General features: G+C 39.6%; 1 protein-coding gene across 1 annotated transcript in view; it reads right to left on the bottom strand.

The window, feature by feature from the left end:
- Window positions 1–986: 986 nt before the first annotated feature.
- The window catches only part of efcab11 (EF-hand calcium binding domain 11), a 60,542-nt gene continuing 43,177 nt past the window's right edge, over window positions 987–18,351 (bottom strand). Inside the window, 2 exon segments of the mRNA XM_089120247.1 lie at window positions 987–2,160; window positions 2,163–2,236. Coding sequence (XP_088976373.1) covers window positions 2,132–2,160; window positions 2,163–2,236 — 103 coding nt within the window. The 3' untranslated portion in view covers window positions 987–2,131.

Raw genomic sequence — 18,351 nt, 5'->3', positions numbered from 1 at the left:
TACAACAATTGACTTACAACTTTGATCGATTGAAAGATTGTTTGATCATTGCTGCATTTCTGAACTTAAACTTGCAGTCCGTAGCTTTTTTGGGGGGTTAAAAATGATCCAAAATACATATTTTAGAGAATACATAACCAGCCAGTGTTCAAAACTATCCGCTTGCCTCAGCTCAATTCAAAGCGGTAAGCTTGTAATAATGTTTTTAGTTCCAGTGGTACTGGTGGATTTCCGTAGGAGGTTCGAGCATGTCTTAATATCGAAAGGACATTACATGTACTCACGCAATGCTTGCTTCCGTTGTTCTCATTAACAATTTGAGAACAACGTATAATTTGCATGGTTTTGCGTGATATGATAAGCGATTGTTAGATTTAATCAGCGTGATTTAGTGCAATGTCAGAACCAGAAAAAAAAAGTGGATGTTTCTTACTAGTTCAGATGACATTTTTTGGTGAAATTCTTATGTTGGTCATACTTCCAAAAATAATAATCTATGATTCTGAATGCCAGTGTCCACACCGGAGCGGTGACTGACAGCCTCACAGTCTCCTCAAACATTGTGTTCATCCACGCTGTGCCGTGTCGAGGGTGTTGAAGTACAACTCACGTAAAGTTGATAATTCCGCGAATGACTGCAATTACAGATTTCTAACAGAGATGGCAACAAAGACGGAAAACGCCGGACTGCAGCTTTAATAACCAGCACTGAATTACAGGAAAAACCCTCTTTCAGTTCATTTGTGTTTTCTCCACACAGTTAAATCCTTTTATTATGCATTTCCTCCCTGGGTAAGTGGATGGTGCATTTCATATTTGCTTGGTCTTGTCCACAACTGTCAATTGTTGAATTATTTTTCTCATTATCAGCTCATAGCAGCTCCATGGCATGAAAAACCATGAGAAAAGGGAAAGCTGTGCTCATCTGCAGACAGAAAAGCTACAGAGAATACAAAGGAACATGGTCTATTCCCTCAAACGGCTGGCATAAACAACAGGCACACAATGTGTTAATCTACGGTTCTTAGCATTGATGGCAAGGCTTAGATCGAAGCCACGTCGCAAAAACAGTGCTACCTTTTCTCACACGGGTTTGGCTCACGGTGTCACACGCTCTCTTCCATGGCACAATATGACAACTAAACTGGGGGATTCATTTAATCGAGTTTCAAATTGGAAGGTGAAGATTAAACTAGCGCCTCTCTGTTTATATTTGAACAGCGGGCCTTTCCCGAAAATGAACCTATGAGTGGATTAAGCACGTATTTGATTAAAACTGTATTTTATTATTTTTCTCCAAGGCCATTTCCTTACATGATGCCTCCTGAGCCCCCTGATGGATTGTGGATAGAGTGAGCGTCATGTCATACAGATGAAGACTCAGGACTGATTACAAAAACAAATTAATCTTTATTCAGATGGGAGTGCAGCAAATCTCTCGAAACACAAATAAGTATTTACAGTTCCATAATCGCTTGTAACAACAAGAAGACTTGCATAAAATCCTCCTTGAACGAGTGCGCTTGGGCTTTTAAATATGTCTCTAGCAGTAAGTTTTGCAAAAAAAAACAGAACCTGAATGTGATAGTTAATATTCAATTTTACAGCAATCTGTTTATTTTGCAGGTGAAAATTGAACAATGGAGGAGAATTTTAAAGATCCGACTCTCTACGTGCCATAACATAGATTTACAGAAGTCACAGAGGTGATTTTAAGAGGCACAGAGTGCAAAATATCAGAAGCCTGGGAAGGGAATATTGTTCCCAGATACAGGGAAGTAGGCCCTGAGAGGTTGGGTTAAATTTAATGTGGTTTGTAAGTCAACTGTGCAATAGAAATGTGTGCTTCTATATCACACGGTGCAGCCTCGGTCCAACTGGATCGATACAACATCAAAACTCATCATCAAACCCAAGTGTCAAGAATCTTAAGTTACTCTTCCTTTCAAGAAGCAAGGCCAAACGGTGTTCTCTAAATTGCTAACAGTTATCTATTGTGTCCGTGTGAACACCTGACTGCCAAAGCTTTAAATTAAAAACAAAAAGTAGGGAATAAAAACTCACTGGGTTGAGAATACATGTTGTTTTAGGGTGAATCTAGTTGTATGTATTCAGAAAAAATCAGAAACTATTATTTTGTGGCTCCTGTAGAGCTGCAGTGTTCGCCAAACCATAGCTGATGACATTTTCAAAGTCCTTGAAGCTGATATGGCCATCAGAATCGTGATCAGCATGCCTGTAAAATTTAACAAACAAAAAAATGTCTTAATGTTCATGTATAAACCAATAAAATCAGATAGAATAAGTTGGGTAAAATGGAGGAAGATGCCCTCTTTAAGAATAATGTGCATTTACTGCTAAATTTCTTTATTTAGTCAAACCTAAAACTGTTTAGTAAAACTAGAAAATTAGACCACTACTCTGGGGTATGATGATGCCCTGCCTCTAATCTTACATATACATCTGATCGTTTTACATATTTATCTATTTATATATTGAAAGTGGTGTTATTAAATAAAACAAAATATTGAATCTGAATTGATGATGAATGTTTCACTGTATGGTTAAATAAATGAACAACTGACAAATTCAATAACAGAATTCCAGTCATCTGAATTACACTAATAAATCAATGAGTTAAATAAAATCCTATATTTCTAATTAAAAGTATGCATATTAGTTATAGACAATGAATTGAGAAAAAAAAATATTCAATTTTATTGACTTATGGAGTTGTTTGAAATGTACATCTAATGCATGTGATTATTAAATAATGACATGAATTATAATAATTGGGTAACTACTTACAATACTGTCTCATTTGTAAACAATGAATCTACTAACATGAACTAAAAATAAGCAATATATTTGTTAAGAATTTATTAACTTTTGTTAATGTTAATACAATGTTCATGTTGCTGTTGTTCACATTGCATTAACTATAATGTTAACAGATACAACTTTTGTTCATATAAAATGTATAGCAAACGTTGAGATTAACATTAAGATTAATATGCTGTAAAAGTATTGTTCATTGTTAGTATTATCTATAATGCAGTGAAGTAATTTTAGTAATTTATTTATTGTAAAGTGTTACAAATATCTGTTGAATTAAACTGTAAAAACACCAACAACAGCATGTCAATTGGGGACCTCAAGGGTCTAACTTAAACTTTTCACTTAAAAAAAAAATAAAATAATAATAATAATAATATATTTTAGTTGTTAACTTTTTGCTGACAAAAATACAAATAAACGTTTTCCAATGTTTTCACTGACCAACTGATTAATTGTATTTTGTAAATATGAACAAATTTTGATTTTGATGGTTGCAACACACCCCAAAAAAGTTGGGACAGAGACCAAATAAAAGTGAAAAGATTAGCCAAATTAGATTATCCAACTATTTTGAAACAGTCCACAATGAGCCGGTGAATTGGTAATAGTTGAGGGTATCATGTTTGGTTGTAAAAGTGCTTCTCAGTCTTTTTAAGCAAAGATGAGTTATGGCTCATCACTTTGTGCCAAATATGTTGAGAGATTTGTCAAACAATAATAAAAAATAAAAAAAATACATTTCTCAATGCAAGATTGCAAAGCATTTATGCTTCATCGTCTTCCATTCAAAATATTATCAGAGAATCCAGAGAAATCTCAGCCTGTGTTGGGTAAGGCAGGAGACCTCTGTTGAATCTGCGTGACCTTTGAGTCCTCATTGCACAAAATACCATCATGCTACTCTGTCAAATACAGCCACATGTGCTCAGGAGTCATTTGGAAAACCATTTTCACTGGACACAGTCTGACGTTGCATCAAGAAATGCCACTTGAATCTCTGTTACACAAGGAGAAAGCTTTACATCAGTTCTATGTGGAGATGCTGGCGAGTTCTCTGGGCCTGAGCTCATCTCAGATGGTCTAGAAGAAAGTGGAAATCAGATGAATCCATGTTTCAGCTTGTTTTGGGGAAAAAATGGAATCGAATTTTCAGTCCAAAAGACGAAACTTTCACCAGCGACAGGTGTCCTGGTATTGAGGTGCATCATTGCAAACGGTGTGGGTAATTTGCCTCATTGCATTGACATGGAGGCATATATTTGAATTGTACAGAGACATAAACTGCCAACAAAATTACATCTTTCCAAGGAAGCAAGACAATGCCAGGCCTCATTCTGCACGTGCGAGTGGTTTCTAGACACTCTACACCATAGAAGGGATGTGCCTGCCTGTTTACTGCAGTCCAGATATGTCTCTTATGGAAAATGTATGATCCATCATGAAAAGGAGAATCAGGCAATGATGACCACAGACTGTTGAGCGGCTGTCTCATATCAAACAAGATTGGACAAATATTCCACTAGCAAAGCTCCAACAATTAGTATCCTCAACTCCATAATGATCAAAAAGTGTAATTAAAAGGAAAGGTGACGTGACACAGTGGTAAACATGTCTCTGTCCCAACTTTTTTGGGGTGTGTTGCAGCCATCAAAATCGAAATTTGTTCATATTTACAAAATACAATTATGTATTCAGTGAAAACATTGGAAAACTTTTCTTTGTAGGCTACTTTTGTCAAATAACAGATTCTGAATTGTATTGCATTTAAAAAAAATGTCCCAACTTTTTCTAATTTGGAGTTGTAAAAAATGAGATCACGCAACCTCAAAAATGGTTAAAATGTTCCGATTAAAAGTAAAAATGTAAATGTGGTTGGTAATATATAATGTATTTAATATAACCATTTTGACATCTATGGTCAAGTGCCCAATTAAAGGTGATGTGGGCATCTTATTCCCGAGGGTATCTTACTCCATCTTACCCTACAACTTGTTTTTCAATCCAATTAGGATTCAAATGACATCCTATAAATACACAAAACATGATTAGTTTGTACATTTAAAATCAGTTTATCTTTCATAGAAAAGAAAAGACATGAGAGCAAAGTGTTCTGTAATATTAAGCCAGAACTCAGAACACACTATTGAGTTTCTGTCAGTATCTGATATAAACTTAAACTGAATAGCAGGAGAGCAAGTAATATACAATGCTTCAGCTCTCTTACTCAAATTGGACATGGCATCGTTTCTTTGATCTATATCCTAGGCGCTTCATCACTAACATGGCCTGCAATAACATTCGGTTTGAAATGCACTAATGCTATTGATACAATATGATAATCCACAAATGTGATGAAAAAATGGGTTGCAGGGACATTTTCTGGTTTAGCAGGTGTAGTCAAGTGTCGTCTTGCTTTGTGGGCCAACATAGAAGTGGTATATATGCTCTCATGTGAACGTGGCTGATGTTCACTCCAACCTTGCAAGTAAGTGCTGTCTGATTGTCTCGAGCAAGTCAAACGCCTGACTTGTTTTACTTCCTGGTGGTGTTCGTTCCCTGGACGGGTGGTGGATGTGAATGTGTGATTCTCATTTACAGCTGACTGAGTCTTTTATCGGACCTGAGGGAAAAGTCATGTGACAGGAAGAGGATCCTTGACTCTAACTTAAGTTTTTATGCCAAAGCCAAATTTCGTATTTCCATATAAGTTCCAATTTAGAAATGGAATGAGCTTTTCCAGCTGGAAAGGGTTACCAAAAATGTCTTAATACTAAAAGTAAAAGCAGACAATGAAGACAATGTAGCAGAATACAACATATCAAATAGTTATAGGCTCACAGACATTTATCTTTAAGTGTCAATGTCCACTGACTGTGTATTCAGTCTTGGTTTGATGCCGCAACCAAGTGACTTATCCAGATCTATCACACACCTCTAGCTGCTGAGAGCAAAGCAAGCACATTTCACATTGGCGAATGAGTCATTTGTGACATAACAATTAGGTAAAGACGATTTGACCAAACTGAATCGTGTCTGAGGAGCAGAGGAGGACATTACAGGACATTACAGACTTCCTCTCAGTGCTTACTTCCTGTGTCAGAGATGAAATTAAAACAACCATTCTGCTGGATAGAGATCTTTATTTCCTACTTTTTGGCCATCCGTGGTTCAGCTGTTTATCGTCTACAGTGTATCACGCAAGCAGAGAATCAGATTGCAATCATGTAAAACTCATTAAGTGGATGTTTTTTACCAAGACCGAGATTAATGCGGATAAAAACCGCCACAGGAAAACTGCTCCTCCAATTGCAGATGAGGAAGCGCTAACATAAGGGAAGAGATACAAAGGGAGAGCTAGAATTTTCCTGCCTCTCTCTCTCACTGGGATGATTTCTCTATTACTCTCAACAGCAGACTGATCGATTGCAAACACAGCAGATGTGAGGGAAATTTGGTAGCAACAGGGAGGAGAATTAAAACAACATTAAGCATCCAGCAACTGGAAAATCACACTTCCCTTTTCCATGCCGGTGACTCCCATTCAAATGGAAGTGTAGCACACATCTAATTAGATTCTAATGAAGTCCTCCCCATGGAGGAGGGCCATTGAGATATCAAGCATGCCCCTCTCCTGAGCCTTTTGCACCTCTCTAAAGCTTTCAACATAAAGAAAGATGGCAACGAGCAAGGAAGGCAGCCTGAAACTTTACGGACAGCGTTTGAACACCTGTGCTACTTCCACTGATTAAACGAATAAGGTACTGTAGCACATCTCTCTAGCCTGCAATCAAGAGGTTGCAATTAAAGTCTGACAAGGTTGAGCATAATCATGTGTGAAGAGGATTGCGTGGACTGACAATCTAATTTACGTAGCAAAGCAGACCGATCCCTGCATTGCCATGTTTGATTGAGTGATGTGATATTAGAACTTAGGCTTTGTATCGAAAAGACTGACAAGTTGTCAAATGAGAGCACAGTGGTGGACATTTAGGGACTGTATAGACTTCGTGGTCTTTATCTCAGCGAGAAGAGTGATACTTAAGCTGTCCCTTCTTTCATACTCTGTTAACACAGCACTGTCAGTCAAAACAGGTCTGTGTTGCAAAGCCCTGTCAGTGCAGTCACCATAAACAGTAGGGGTGTAACGGTACATGTATTCGTATTGAACCGTTTCGGTTCGAGGCTTCCGGTTCGGTACGCATACAAACCGAACGATTGCTTGGACCATTTTTCTTGCCGGCAAAATTCGTGCTGACGCGGCCAACACAACGTTGCGCAACATCCAAATGGCAAGGGTAACGAAAGCAGAATGAAACTGCGCTCCTCGTTATGTGCTTCACGGATCGTTTATCAGTTCGGACCAGCAACATCTGTGCAGCGCGAGCCGATCTCGATCAAGCAACAATGTTACCACACCGCGCTAAGAGATCCGGTAAAGAAAACATTTGAATTCGCCACTGAGGTAATAACATCGCTGCGAGATCTAGTGAGATGCATTCACATTTCTACGTTATTAACCGTAGATCTCTATAAGATCAGACAGCGCTGTCATGGAAACCAGGAGAAACATTGTGCCGTGAATGAACTAGTAATACTTTACGTCCACAGACCAGCAACATTCACCATGGATTTAATATAGTAACACTAACTGTAACCAGTTTGGCTGGAATGGTGAAATGCTTTCAAGTACTTCACACATCTTTTTCCAGCACTTCAAAATTCAAATATTATATAATAGGCTAAATATATATTTAAATGTTATTTTTAATGTGATGACCAAAACATTATTTGTTCATCCTTCAAAGATGACCCCTATTTATAAACCTGAAAGTTTCAAGATCTAGGAAAACTCACACTTATTTAAAAATATTTTTTCTTTAAACAAATAGGAAATTTCTATGGCATGTCTTTCTTTTTGCTGTATCGAAAACGTACCGAACCGTGACTTTAAAACCGAGGTACTTACCGAACCGTGATTTTTGTGTACCGTTACACCCCTAATAAACAGTCCATTGTTTAATGAAGGTACAGTTAGAGCTGCTTATATTGTTGTTTTACACTTGTATTACTGTTAAGAAATATTGTGTGTTGTTTTGATTTTCTCCAAAACTATTTGGTTAACAACATTCTTCAAATCATTCTTCTCTATGCTCTAGAGAAGAAATAAATGACACAAGCGAGAGTACTGTCACAATTCTCAATCACCAGACCAGTCATCTCAGCACACTAAGGCCTTGTCCACACGGACACGGGTATTTTTACAACCGTGACGTTTTTTTACGCGGTTCGAACGTTCATCCACACGGAAAAGCAGTATCAGGACACTGAAACCAAAATTTTATGAAAACCCCTGCCAGGGTGACGAGGGTTCCAGTGTTGTCGTGTAGACAGTAAAACCGAGTTTTTTGCCTTGCGACGTCAGAGTGTGCGCCCGCGATGCGCCGTTATCCACCTAACGGAACCTGTAGTGGCTTTACGGTTAGCGTTATATTGCTGCCTGCTGGTGTGGCATGCTCTTGACAGTGCTTGATAGTGTGTTTTTGAGTTTTCATGTGGACAGGAATTTTTTTTTTAAACGCAGGAGGAAAAACTCGGTTATAAAAATTACCTGTGTCCGTGTGGACAAGGGCTTATGCTGCGTCCCAATTCGCATACTCTCCGTCCTAAATAGTATTCGAAAATAGAATTAGTACGTCCCAAATCGTAGTATGTTGAAATGAGTGTTCCAAAGATACCCGGATGGTCTACTTTTTCTGGTCAGAATCCGAAGTGTAGATCGATGCACACTCTACCGGCTGATATTGCCCACAACCCATTGCGCGTTGGACGAGGATTCGGTTAGAACTACAAACACGAGTAAAAAGTGTTAAAAAAATACAGACACATAGTCGATACGGAGTCCCCGCGGTTGTGTAGAGAGGTTTAAATAAAGAGCTTTGAGTGATTAATTATCAGTATCTAAACTGACGAAAATGAATTTATTGAATGTTGTCCACATTATATTGCATTTGCAGCAGGATTGTGAACTTTTGTAAAGACACGTTTAGCCATTACGTTTTAAATGCATCATTATATTCAAATTGCAAACACGAGGAGAGCATGAAAGACCCACAACTGGCAGATGAACGTGCTCTCCGAAACGGTAGGAAATCAAATTAGATTTAATGGAGGATTTTAACTGTGACAAGATGATTGACAGGGCAGTTTACGGTGATGGGATGCACGCAGCACGCGACAGAGCTGTCCGTTAAAGATGACGTGATAGTACGTCCCAAAGCTTGCCTACTCTTTTGCTACACACTCAAAAGTATGTACTTTTTCCTCACAAAAAGAGTACATACTTTTAGGGCATAGTATAAGTAAGTGAATTGGGACGCAGCATTAGTTTCCTATCATCATCTCTGGCTATCACCTGTTCACACTCATCAATCACCACACCTGTCTGCCATCAGCCTCATCAGTTCCTCCATAAATGCCAGCACCATACACACACATCGTGGTCTGGTCTCGTCATTCTACCCTGAACACGTACCATGAGCACAACCTAACGCATTTTGGTTTTGGGTCAATTAATTAAAAAATAATTTGGTTAGAATAAGTTTTTTTTTGTTTTGTTTTTTACACAAGCAACATACACATCTCTGCTACAAATGAACACTTAAAGTTTTTTTCTAGGACTTACCATTTTCGTACAGTGGCTCTGAAAGTGACAGAAGTGCAAATGTTACAACTTACGGGGTTGGTTGTAACAGAGAGAGGGGTTAGTTGTAACACTTGTGTGTAACAATATAAAGTTAGATTTGGAAGCATATACACCCAACTCAGAAACTGAAAAACAACTTTTGATGAAAAAATTTACTTTCATGGTGTCAAAACACTCTTTGTCCAGTATCTTCACGAAATATTATCAAAACTTTCCGCAAATTCGCGGGAGACCGTCTTCTGGCAGCGAGAGAAAAATATCGTAAACACAACCTGCTTGATCCTGACGAACTATGTAAACGGTCCGTGTTACATTTAACCCCACGTTAGGTTGTGCCCAGCGCTCCCCTACATCCTGTCCTTCATCTTCTGTGTATCATCGTCTTCAGTCCACCAGCCAATTCTCATCTCTATCTGCTACACATGACTTCTCATTCACATGTCAAGTTCTGGAATCCAGAGACACACCTGCTAACTTCCTGTGTGTTATGCAATGAACTCTATTCAGATTCTACCTTTGTCTGCATTCTTCTGTTCCATGACAAGTACATTGTAACAGTTATTATTTTTGGCTGAAACTATCCCTTTAAGATTACATAGCTGATCTTTTCAGTTTTTACTTTGTGCCAGAAGATAGCCAACTTCCCTAAAGAAGGGCTAAATTGGTCCCTAAATGGGCCTGTCCTTCCATGAGCACAAGTGCCTTTCTCCTCAGGCTCTTAACTACTTCAGTGCTTATTAGCCTTCAGCCAGAGATGAGGAATATCTTGGGGGCTGAGTGGTGGTGAAGACTCATTGAAGCATGCAGATCCTCTAATTACCACATTGTGATAGCTAGAATACCGTCGTAATCAGAATATTGCCGCATGGCTCGGGGATGTTGTTCTTATTACCACGCAGTGTGGCAGCTGTATCTGTGAACACTCAGCTAATCAACTCAACTGAGAGTCTGCCAAGTCATCCACCCAAGCCATGACTCAACAAAACACTCACTGTGTGATCTGTGCAGCTTCTGATAAAGTACCACAGAGAGGCGAGATGGAACCTGACAGTAGTGAGCGAGACGAGCCAGTCTTCTTAGTCACACAGGATTTGTGTTGGGACAGAAATCAGCATGGAATTGTGAGAGAGTGGGCAAGATTTACTCGGCAGCAATGTGTTGGACGGCCATAAGTGAGATAAATATTGCCTGGACGATTCATTGTCTCACACCTCCATGCCAGGATTCCCTGTGGAAGACACTGCAGCCTTCCCGAGAGATGGAAAGAGGCGAGTGATGACATCATCAGCGTGGCCCACAGGGAACAGGTGTATTCTTCTGATTGGTGTTCAGATACCCCCCCCCCCCCCCTTATTTATTACATTTGAATGAGGGGAGATGGGGAGGAGAAGCATTGCAGACTGCAAGCGCTACTCTGTCACTGTCAAGAAAATGCACACTTTGCTGAGCAAAGTTTGCTCATGTACTGAAACTCCATAAACTTGAAGAAAAGCTAAAAGCTATACGTTGGCTAACTTTTCTCTACACCAGCACAGTTTTTATTCTAAGACTAAATATATATATATTTAAAAGTGCTATGAAAGGGGTTTTCAAACGTTGATGTCAAAGACCCCAATACCAACTTCATTTCAAGTTGATTTGTATAGCATATAATCAGCTTGTAGTGTGGATTTGGTTATTTCTTATGGTTCAAAACTAGGTCAATAAACAATGAAAAATGAAATTATGGATATGTTAAGTTAACATACATTTGACACCCCTAAAATATATTTTGTTAAACAATGAGGGGCCCTGGTCATTCAGTTTGAAACCGCCTGCACAATAACCCCTTTTCCACCGAAAAAAGAACTGGTTCGGAACTGGTGCTGGTTCAAATTTGGTTCGGAGTTGGTTCAACTTGTGAACCCGTTCAGAACCCGTTTGTTTTTCCACTCACTAGAGCGCCCAGGGAACGACGTCGTTACGTCACTGTCCACGTCGCTAGAAACGCTTGCAAGTACATTGCTTTGGGATAATCTCTAACTCGTGTATCAAGAAAACTTTAAAAACAATTGAAATATGTAAGTCTTTTAATCTTTTCGTTTGCTATGTAATCTTTTCTGATAAGTTATGTACCCCTGTCTTGTGTCTTTTTTTATTTCCATTTATTTGTTCTATATCGTGACTGTTTTCTTCTTTGCTTATGTTTCAAATAAAAAAATAAAAAAATAAAAACGCTTGCGTGTTTCTGCAGTTTCTCCTGGCTTTGCGGTGGTCAGAAAATATGTTTAGAACACATCTAAACCCGCCCCAGCCCCCGACGTAAACATGACGTGCTAAAAGAACGGTTCTAGTCCAGCAAAGAGTTGGTGCCGCTTTGGAACCAGTTTTCCCGGCCGCGAACCGGTTCTTTTGCTGTCGAAACACAAAGAACTGGTTCCCGGCTCCGAACCGGCTCTCAAAATGCTTTGGTGCAAAAGGGGCTTATGAGACAGTTAGATGAACTGTCATCTTCTCTATCACATTGTCTAAAAAGGAAAAAAAAAACTTCGACATAATCAGGTTCTACTTCAAATAAACAAAGTGACAGATCTCTGGATATGCATATGGCACATGAGCCTAACAATCAATCAAAGAAGCATGCCATCGTAAAACAGAAAACCTTCTGCTCTTTCATGCTGGTGGGTAGGGAAAGAGCCACAGCACTACTGAGATGTGCTCTGATTGTGTCTTATCATGAATCTTACAACTGCTTATAATTTAATTTGCTCTTCTTTTGCCCTGATAAGAATGCACAAAAAAGGGGTGGAGCACTGCATTCTAACCTCTGATCAATGGAGACCTGCTGCGCCATGGGAGAGATGTTATGGCCACGGCTAAATTTTTTATTAACAAAACCACTTCCATTAAAACCAGCAACTTGCTGTCATGGCAACCACTGAAAGTATCAATGGGTGTTGTGAAATGTGCAGCAGAAATTTCTTCCCCGCCTGTGGCCCCCAGACGTGATATTGATGCCGCTGTCAGGGGCGGCTGGCTTCCAGCTCCACAGCTACCTGTCGAGCCTACAAACAAGATGCGGGTTAATTCTGGCAGCATACAACAAGAATCTACACATCTCGTCCCCATGCATACACACATAATCCCCCAAGCTGCTTAAGCATGAGGAAAGCCGATGGATGTACCTAGCAATAATTTTGCAGACAATACATATGATTTTAAGCAAATTTGTTTGTTGTTTATTTGCTCTATAACAGGTAAACTGGCCTTAAACAAAACAAAAATGTAGCCATTTGAAATTAGTGGCAACAACAGCATTTTGATCACATGTAGCATGAGCAGTTGATGTTGATTGGAATTAGATTGTATAATTTCGAATTGAAAGCAAAAACAGAATGGTCTGACTTTATATTTGTGAAATGATGCTACATAAGACACCTGCACAAAACAAAAACAGCAGGCATACTGAAAGAAATGAAAATTCCCTTTCTGATAGTAGGTGGCGCTTATGGAACCGCAGGGTAATTTTGGGTACACAAAGCTAAGAAGAGAAGAAAATGTCATTGAATCTTTTCTGAAGACCGTCAATCCCCTTCATTCACATAAACACCCAATTTAATATTTATATATTTCATCCTATAGTTCTAGCAATACAAACAGTGATTGTTTTGTCTGCTGTATTTGCTCTTTTGGCAAAGTGGACTTTGTTAACATCCTGTTTACAAACTTCATAATATTTCCACACAATTAACATTTTGGGAAAGGATTGCAATGCAGTTTGTGTGCAAGTCCAGAATAGAGATTGTCAAAAATTAAACTAAAACTGATTCATGGCTGGTCAACCAGTGCATCTCTAATGAGGTGCTTGAGTTACAGTATTGAGTGTGTAAAATGACAAGCCATGACCTGTAAAGATAGGGAGAAGAAAACCTATTTTATCTGTACCAGGACTCAACTAAAAGGATGGCCTGCTGACCCAGGGCCAGTATGATAATGTTTCAAACCAGTTGATGGAAGTGTACGCAGCTCGCTCTTTAAGGCCAACTCTACTTTTTTTGAAAAAAAAAATATATATATAGAATTAGATATGTATTTTTATGCCTTGCAAACATAAACAATTGGTTTATATTGACACGAAAAGCAGACAAAATTATTGCTGTTGAGAATGGTTGCACAGAAAACACTCAATACACAACCCGATCTCACGACCAAGTCGTACGAATTCGACGAATGATTAAAAAGTGGCTAATTCGTAACAATTCATACGACCTCACTCGTACGAATTAATACGATTTTGCTAAATCGTACATATTTTACGAATTGGCCAATTCGTATGAATTCGTACGAATGACCTACCCCTTACCCCGCCCCTAAACCTAACCATCACGTGGGTTTAGACAAATCGTACGAATTAGTACGAGTGAGGTCGTACGAATTAGTACGAATTAGCCACTTTTTAATCATGCGTCGAATTCGTACGAATTGGTCGTGAGATAGTGTTGCAATACAGCATAACAGCTATATTTCCATGTGAATTTCTCTGTTTTTGTCCCTCTACAGCACAGGTGGTCCGTAGACACCAGGGAAGAGCAGTGCTAGCAGGGACAGTCTATTCTTAACCATCCAACAGGAGTGCACTGAAAATTAAGCTGTTGTTCCAGTAGTCCCATACGCGAGTGTATGCCAAACAACACTTACAGGCAGTTTATTTCACAAACACTTAATGGACACAACATGACACAATTACACACACACACAAAACCAATCACATCTCGTGCATTCGACATTAGGACATAAAACACTAAAATATCTAAAGGAGAATGCCAAAGTTTGATTCATGCCATGCTTAGAATGCTGACACGTTTTCAGCACAAAGAGGCGAAACTAGGCTATAAAGCCACAGCTTGAGGCTGTAAATTACAATGTGCTTACCGGGAGGAGAGATTGATGACTACGTAGTGTGCATCTTGTGACTCGCTCACTTAGTTAATAGGGCATCACTGTGACTTTCCAAATCTGCACTCATCCTGGGTGCATCAGCTTTTTAAACAGAATTAAAAGAGATGTCGATGTGACATCCTTAAAAAGCTTGTTGACCAATTGGTTGAGTGGGCAATTTCCCGGGCGAGCTTTACAGGTGGTAAATGGATTACGTAACTGGGATTGAAAGTCACGACGACGGGGCTTTGTGGAGCATGCCGAGGAAAACGAGAGGAGCCGTGTTGTTTGTTCCAAGGCTATGGATTTCTAATAAATGTTTACCGCTCGCTTTGGCCCCGATACTCTCAGCAACAATCCGTTTTAGTCACGGGAAGGGAAAGTCAATTTATTTAAATCCAGCTCTTATCCTGAAAACTCATCCTGGCTTCAAACCCGTCCCAAGCCACTGGCTCCATTTGGCATCGCTGTCATTTACAGCCGTCTTCTTAATAACTCCTTGACTTAACCAACTTCCCGACGCAGGGGCTCTCATATTCAATCATCGTCTGCACCAGGAGAGACCAATCCTCTGTTTATATTACTCCACAATTTATCCCACTTTAAAAGACTGCTCAGAGAGTGAGAAAGGAAAAGAGAGAAGGCACTGGAGGGTCTTTACCATAAGCCTGATTCATCGTGAAAATTTCCTAGTTGTTCAATCAGGCAGTGTAATGAGAGACGGTCTCAGTCTATTCAGACATCTATTGACTCTTCTGGTCCATTCAAACACTTTTGCTGCTTTACTTCTCTCAGCACTTCATAAGCTTTTACAGAAAAGCCTCTTAATGGAATGTGACTCAGAGAGACCAGCGTTTTCAGACAAGTGAAGACGCATTCAGGAAAACAAAATGAACAAGGCTGCCGAACGTGCAACCTGCTCTGCTACAAATAAATCCTTTGAATGGCTGCCAGTATTGTTCGCATTGTCAAGCTTGGAGCACAAACCACATAGGACAGAAAAGCAAGCAAAACACAGACTCATTGGGTAATCAATCCATGTCTATGTCCCTGGAGAGACTTGAGCAGACAACACCTCCTGTTTAGGCCAGCCTGGGTATCAGGCATGGTGCTGGTTCTTGTGCTGGAGGAGGTCTCTCAGAACTAACCTGGGGTGCGTTTCCCGTACAATGACGTAGTTCGCTGATTCACTACCATAGTACGATGCATCGTTGGAAAAATCAACGAGCTGGAAACGCACCCCTGAAAGGTTGAATAACGATATAACTGACAATAGCTGCTTTTCCACCGTCGGGCCAAACAGTTCTCATTGCTTAACCGTTCCATTCCGTGCCAATCCAGCCCAGTCTGTCATTTTTATTTTGTGGATTATATAAATATTGTTCATTGTTGTTCTTCAACATCTGCAATAATCTGCAATAACGGAACTATTTGGAACATGATACAAATGTGTCAGTCGTTTGCTTGGTAATCCGTGAGTTTACAGACGAAGTAAGATGCAAATGGAAACTGCGTTATTTAGGATGATCCGATTTTATTTAAATTTTATGATTAGCTTGCGTTAGCTTGCTCAAATAGCACTTTTGGCCAGCTACAGAGAGACTGGCGTTCAGGCAACAGACAAGTGACCAATCCTGAGAGGCGACATTGCACACATTTTACTGGGCCGAGAACAGTTTGTAACCGTGCCATGCCATAGCGAACCAAGCTCGAGTGTAAAATAACTGGAATCGTTCATTATCGTTCTTAGAACCGTTTGGGCCATTGGTGGAAAAGCGACTTGTGTTACTTCAAAACCTGAACAAAAATGTGCTTGAAAGCATACATTAACATCCAAAGTAATTCAGTGCCTTTATGTGAATAAGGGGAAAAACTAATTGGATGGAAACACTGTGTAACACTTACATTCTCTACATAAAATCTGAATGTTGGTTAGTTTAACACACATTGTTTTCCGCATCGGGTGTTTGCAGTCTAAATACAGTAGCTTTGCACCAATCAGAATTAAATTGAGAACTAAATAAATTACTTTTTAACAGAGGTAGCAAAAAAGGATGCCGCATTGAAATTTGAATGTAATAATTAAAATTAATTTTAATGTAAAATGAAATCTAAAACAAATTCTCAATATACTATGGGTGGGTATTAAGGAATGTCGCAAGATGGATGGATGGATGGAATGTCACCTAGAAATGACATATTTCAATGCATTACCTGCATTGAATTTCTTTTAAATGCAGTTCAGCAAATTCCTCTTCCTATCATTTGAATTTTGCTTCCTGTGGTGGGGTCAATTCAATTCAAATTCATTATTAGAAAAAGGAGACTACTGATTGTTGATTACTTTGGGACCGATCTAGTTTTGAATCCATTTTGCCAAACTGCATTCACATAGAAGGGTCCAGTTCACTGGCTTCGGCATCAATACCAGCATGCCCTTACAGTGGAAAAGCAGTGCGATTGCACTCTATAAAACAAAAAGCAGAACTCAAGCTATTAGATTACCATAATATCAAAAGTCAATTTTTGCTCATGTCTACAGAAGGAGACACGATTACAAATCAAGTGTAACATTTTTGGGTTATACAGCAGGACTTTAAAGCTCAGCGGAGAGAGTGGGCATGGAGTATCTGGGCACAATCAGGTACAGATGAGAAATCCAGAGGAGAAATGAGGTTCCATATGGGGAAACCCTGCTGGGGATGAAATGACCCTAGTATTGAGGAGGTAAGGATGGCAGCTTTCCATGCGCATTCCTCTCTCTGCTGATTAGTAGGACTGATGCTCTCCTGCCTGAGCCGGGCCTGCGGACTGATGGGAGATCACTAGGGTTCTTCATCTTCTCCATTAACATTTCATCTCGCTCACCTGAGGGGAGCTGAAATATGAAATCAAAATATAAAGAGCAGAGACGAGAGACAATCTCTGAGCAGACAAAACATGCACCGTCAAACTCCTTCACTCGCCCATGTACAGTTTATCCCCCACACACACATTCTGTGGTTGGAACTCCAGATACACACTCTCCAACAGTGCTCCGGTTACATATTCAGATCAAACGCTTCACAGTACTCTCCAGCTGAAGAAAATGCACTGATCCCCCAATCTTCTTGTGCTCTTGTGTTCTTCTTGGATGTTCCTCTGTGCTTTGTGACCGAAAAAGAGAGTGCTTTCTTTGTGTCTTAAAATATGCCTCTGCTGCTTCTGTACCAAGTCGCGATGTTCTTTTGTCAGATGCAACTGAATAAAAGACCTTTATCTTTTTGGAAGTGGTGGGGGGCCCACCGAGACACGTCACAGACGACTTTGTCAAAATCAGTGGAAATGCTGCATGCTGTTGGGAATTTGTGTTCTTAATTCAAATGTCTCTTTTCTGTCTAGACGCTGCTGCTAAGACTGTACAGTTGTAGCATTTCTTCACCCTCTACAGAGATATATGCCATGCTTTATCATGCCGGGGTTGACACAAACATGCATGGCACAGAAATGTGGTTAATTTTAACATTGAGCTCATTTTTTTTTTTTTTTTTTTACATTTGGAGTGCAGTCACAACAGACAAAAACGACAAAAATCGGTGTTGCCTACACCGTGTTATGCTTTCACATCTACTGCAGTCAGATTGACCGTTGTCACTCTTAATAACACCACTCAAATGGCTGTGCACTTGTAATGACAAATCAAGGATGCTAAGAGGCTAAAAGCAGGTTAAGAACTTGCCCCATTGAAGTCAACAGGGTGAGAATTTTAAAAAGACGATAACACGGTGTAGGCAACACCGATTTTTGACGTTTTTGTCTGTACTGACAGCAAAAATGAAGCCCAAGTTGTGGAATGTCCTTTGCAACTCTTATTATGGACAACCCACTGAGGCCACAGAGAGTGGCATCATAGT

The sequence above is a fragment of the Pimephales promelas genome, chromosome 15 (assembly GCF_988280905.1).
Source record: "Pimephales promelas chromosome 15, fPimPro1.hap1.1, whole genome shotgun sequence".
NCBI lineage: Eukaryota > Metazoa > Chordata > Actinopteri > Cypriniformes > Leuciscidae > Pimephales > Pimephales promelas.
Note: the sequence above shows the minus strand (reverse complement) of the source record. Positions and strands in the feature narration are given on the sequence as shown.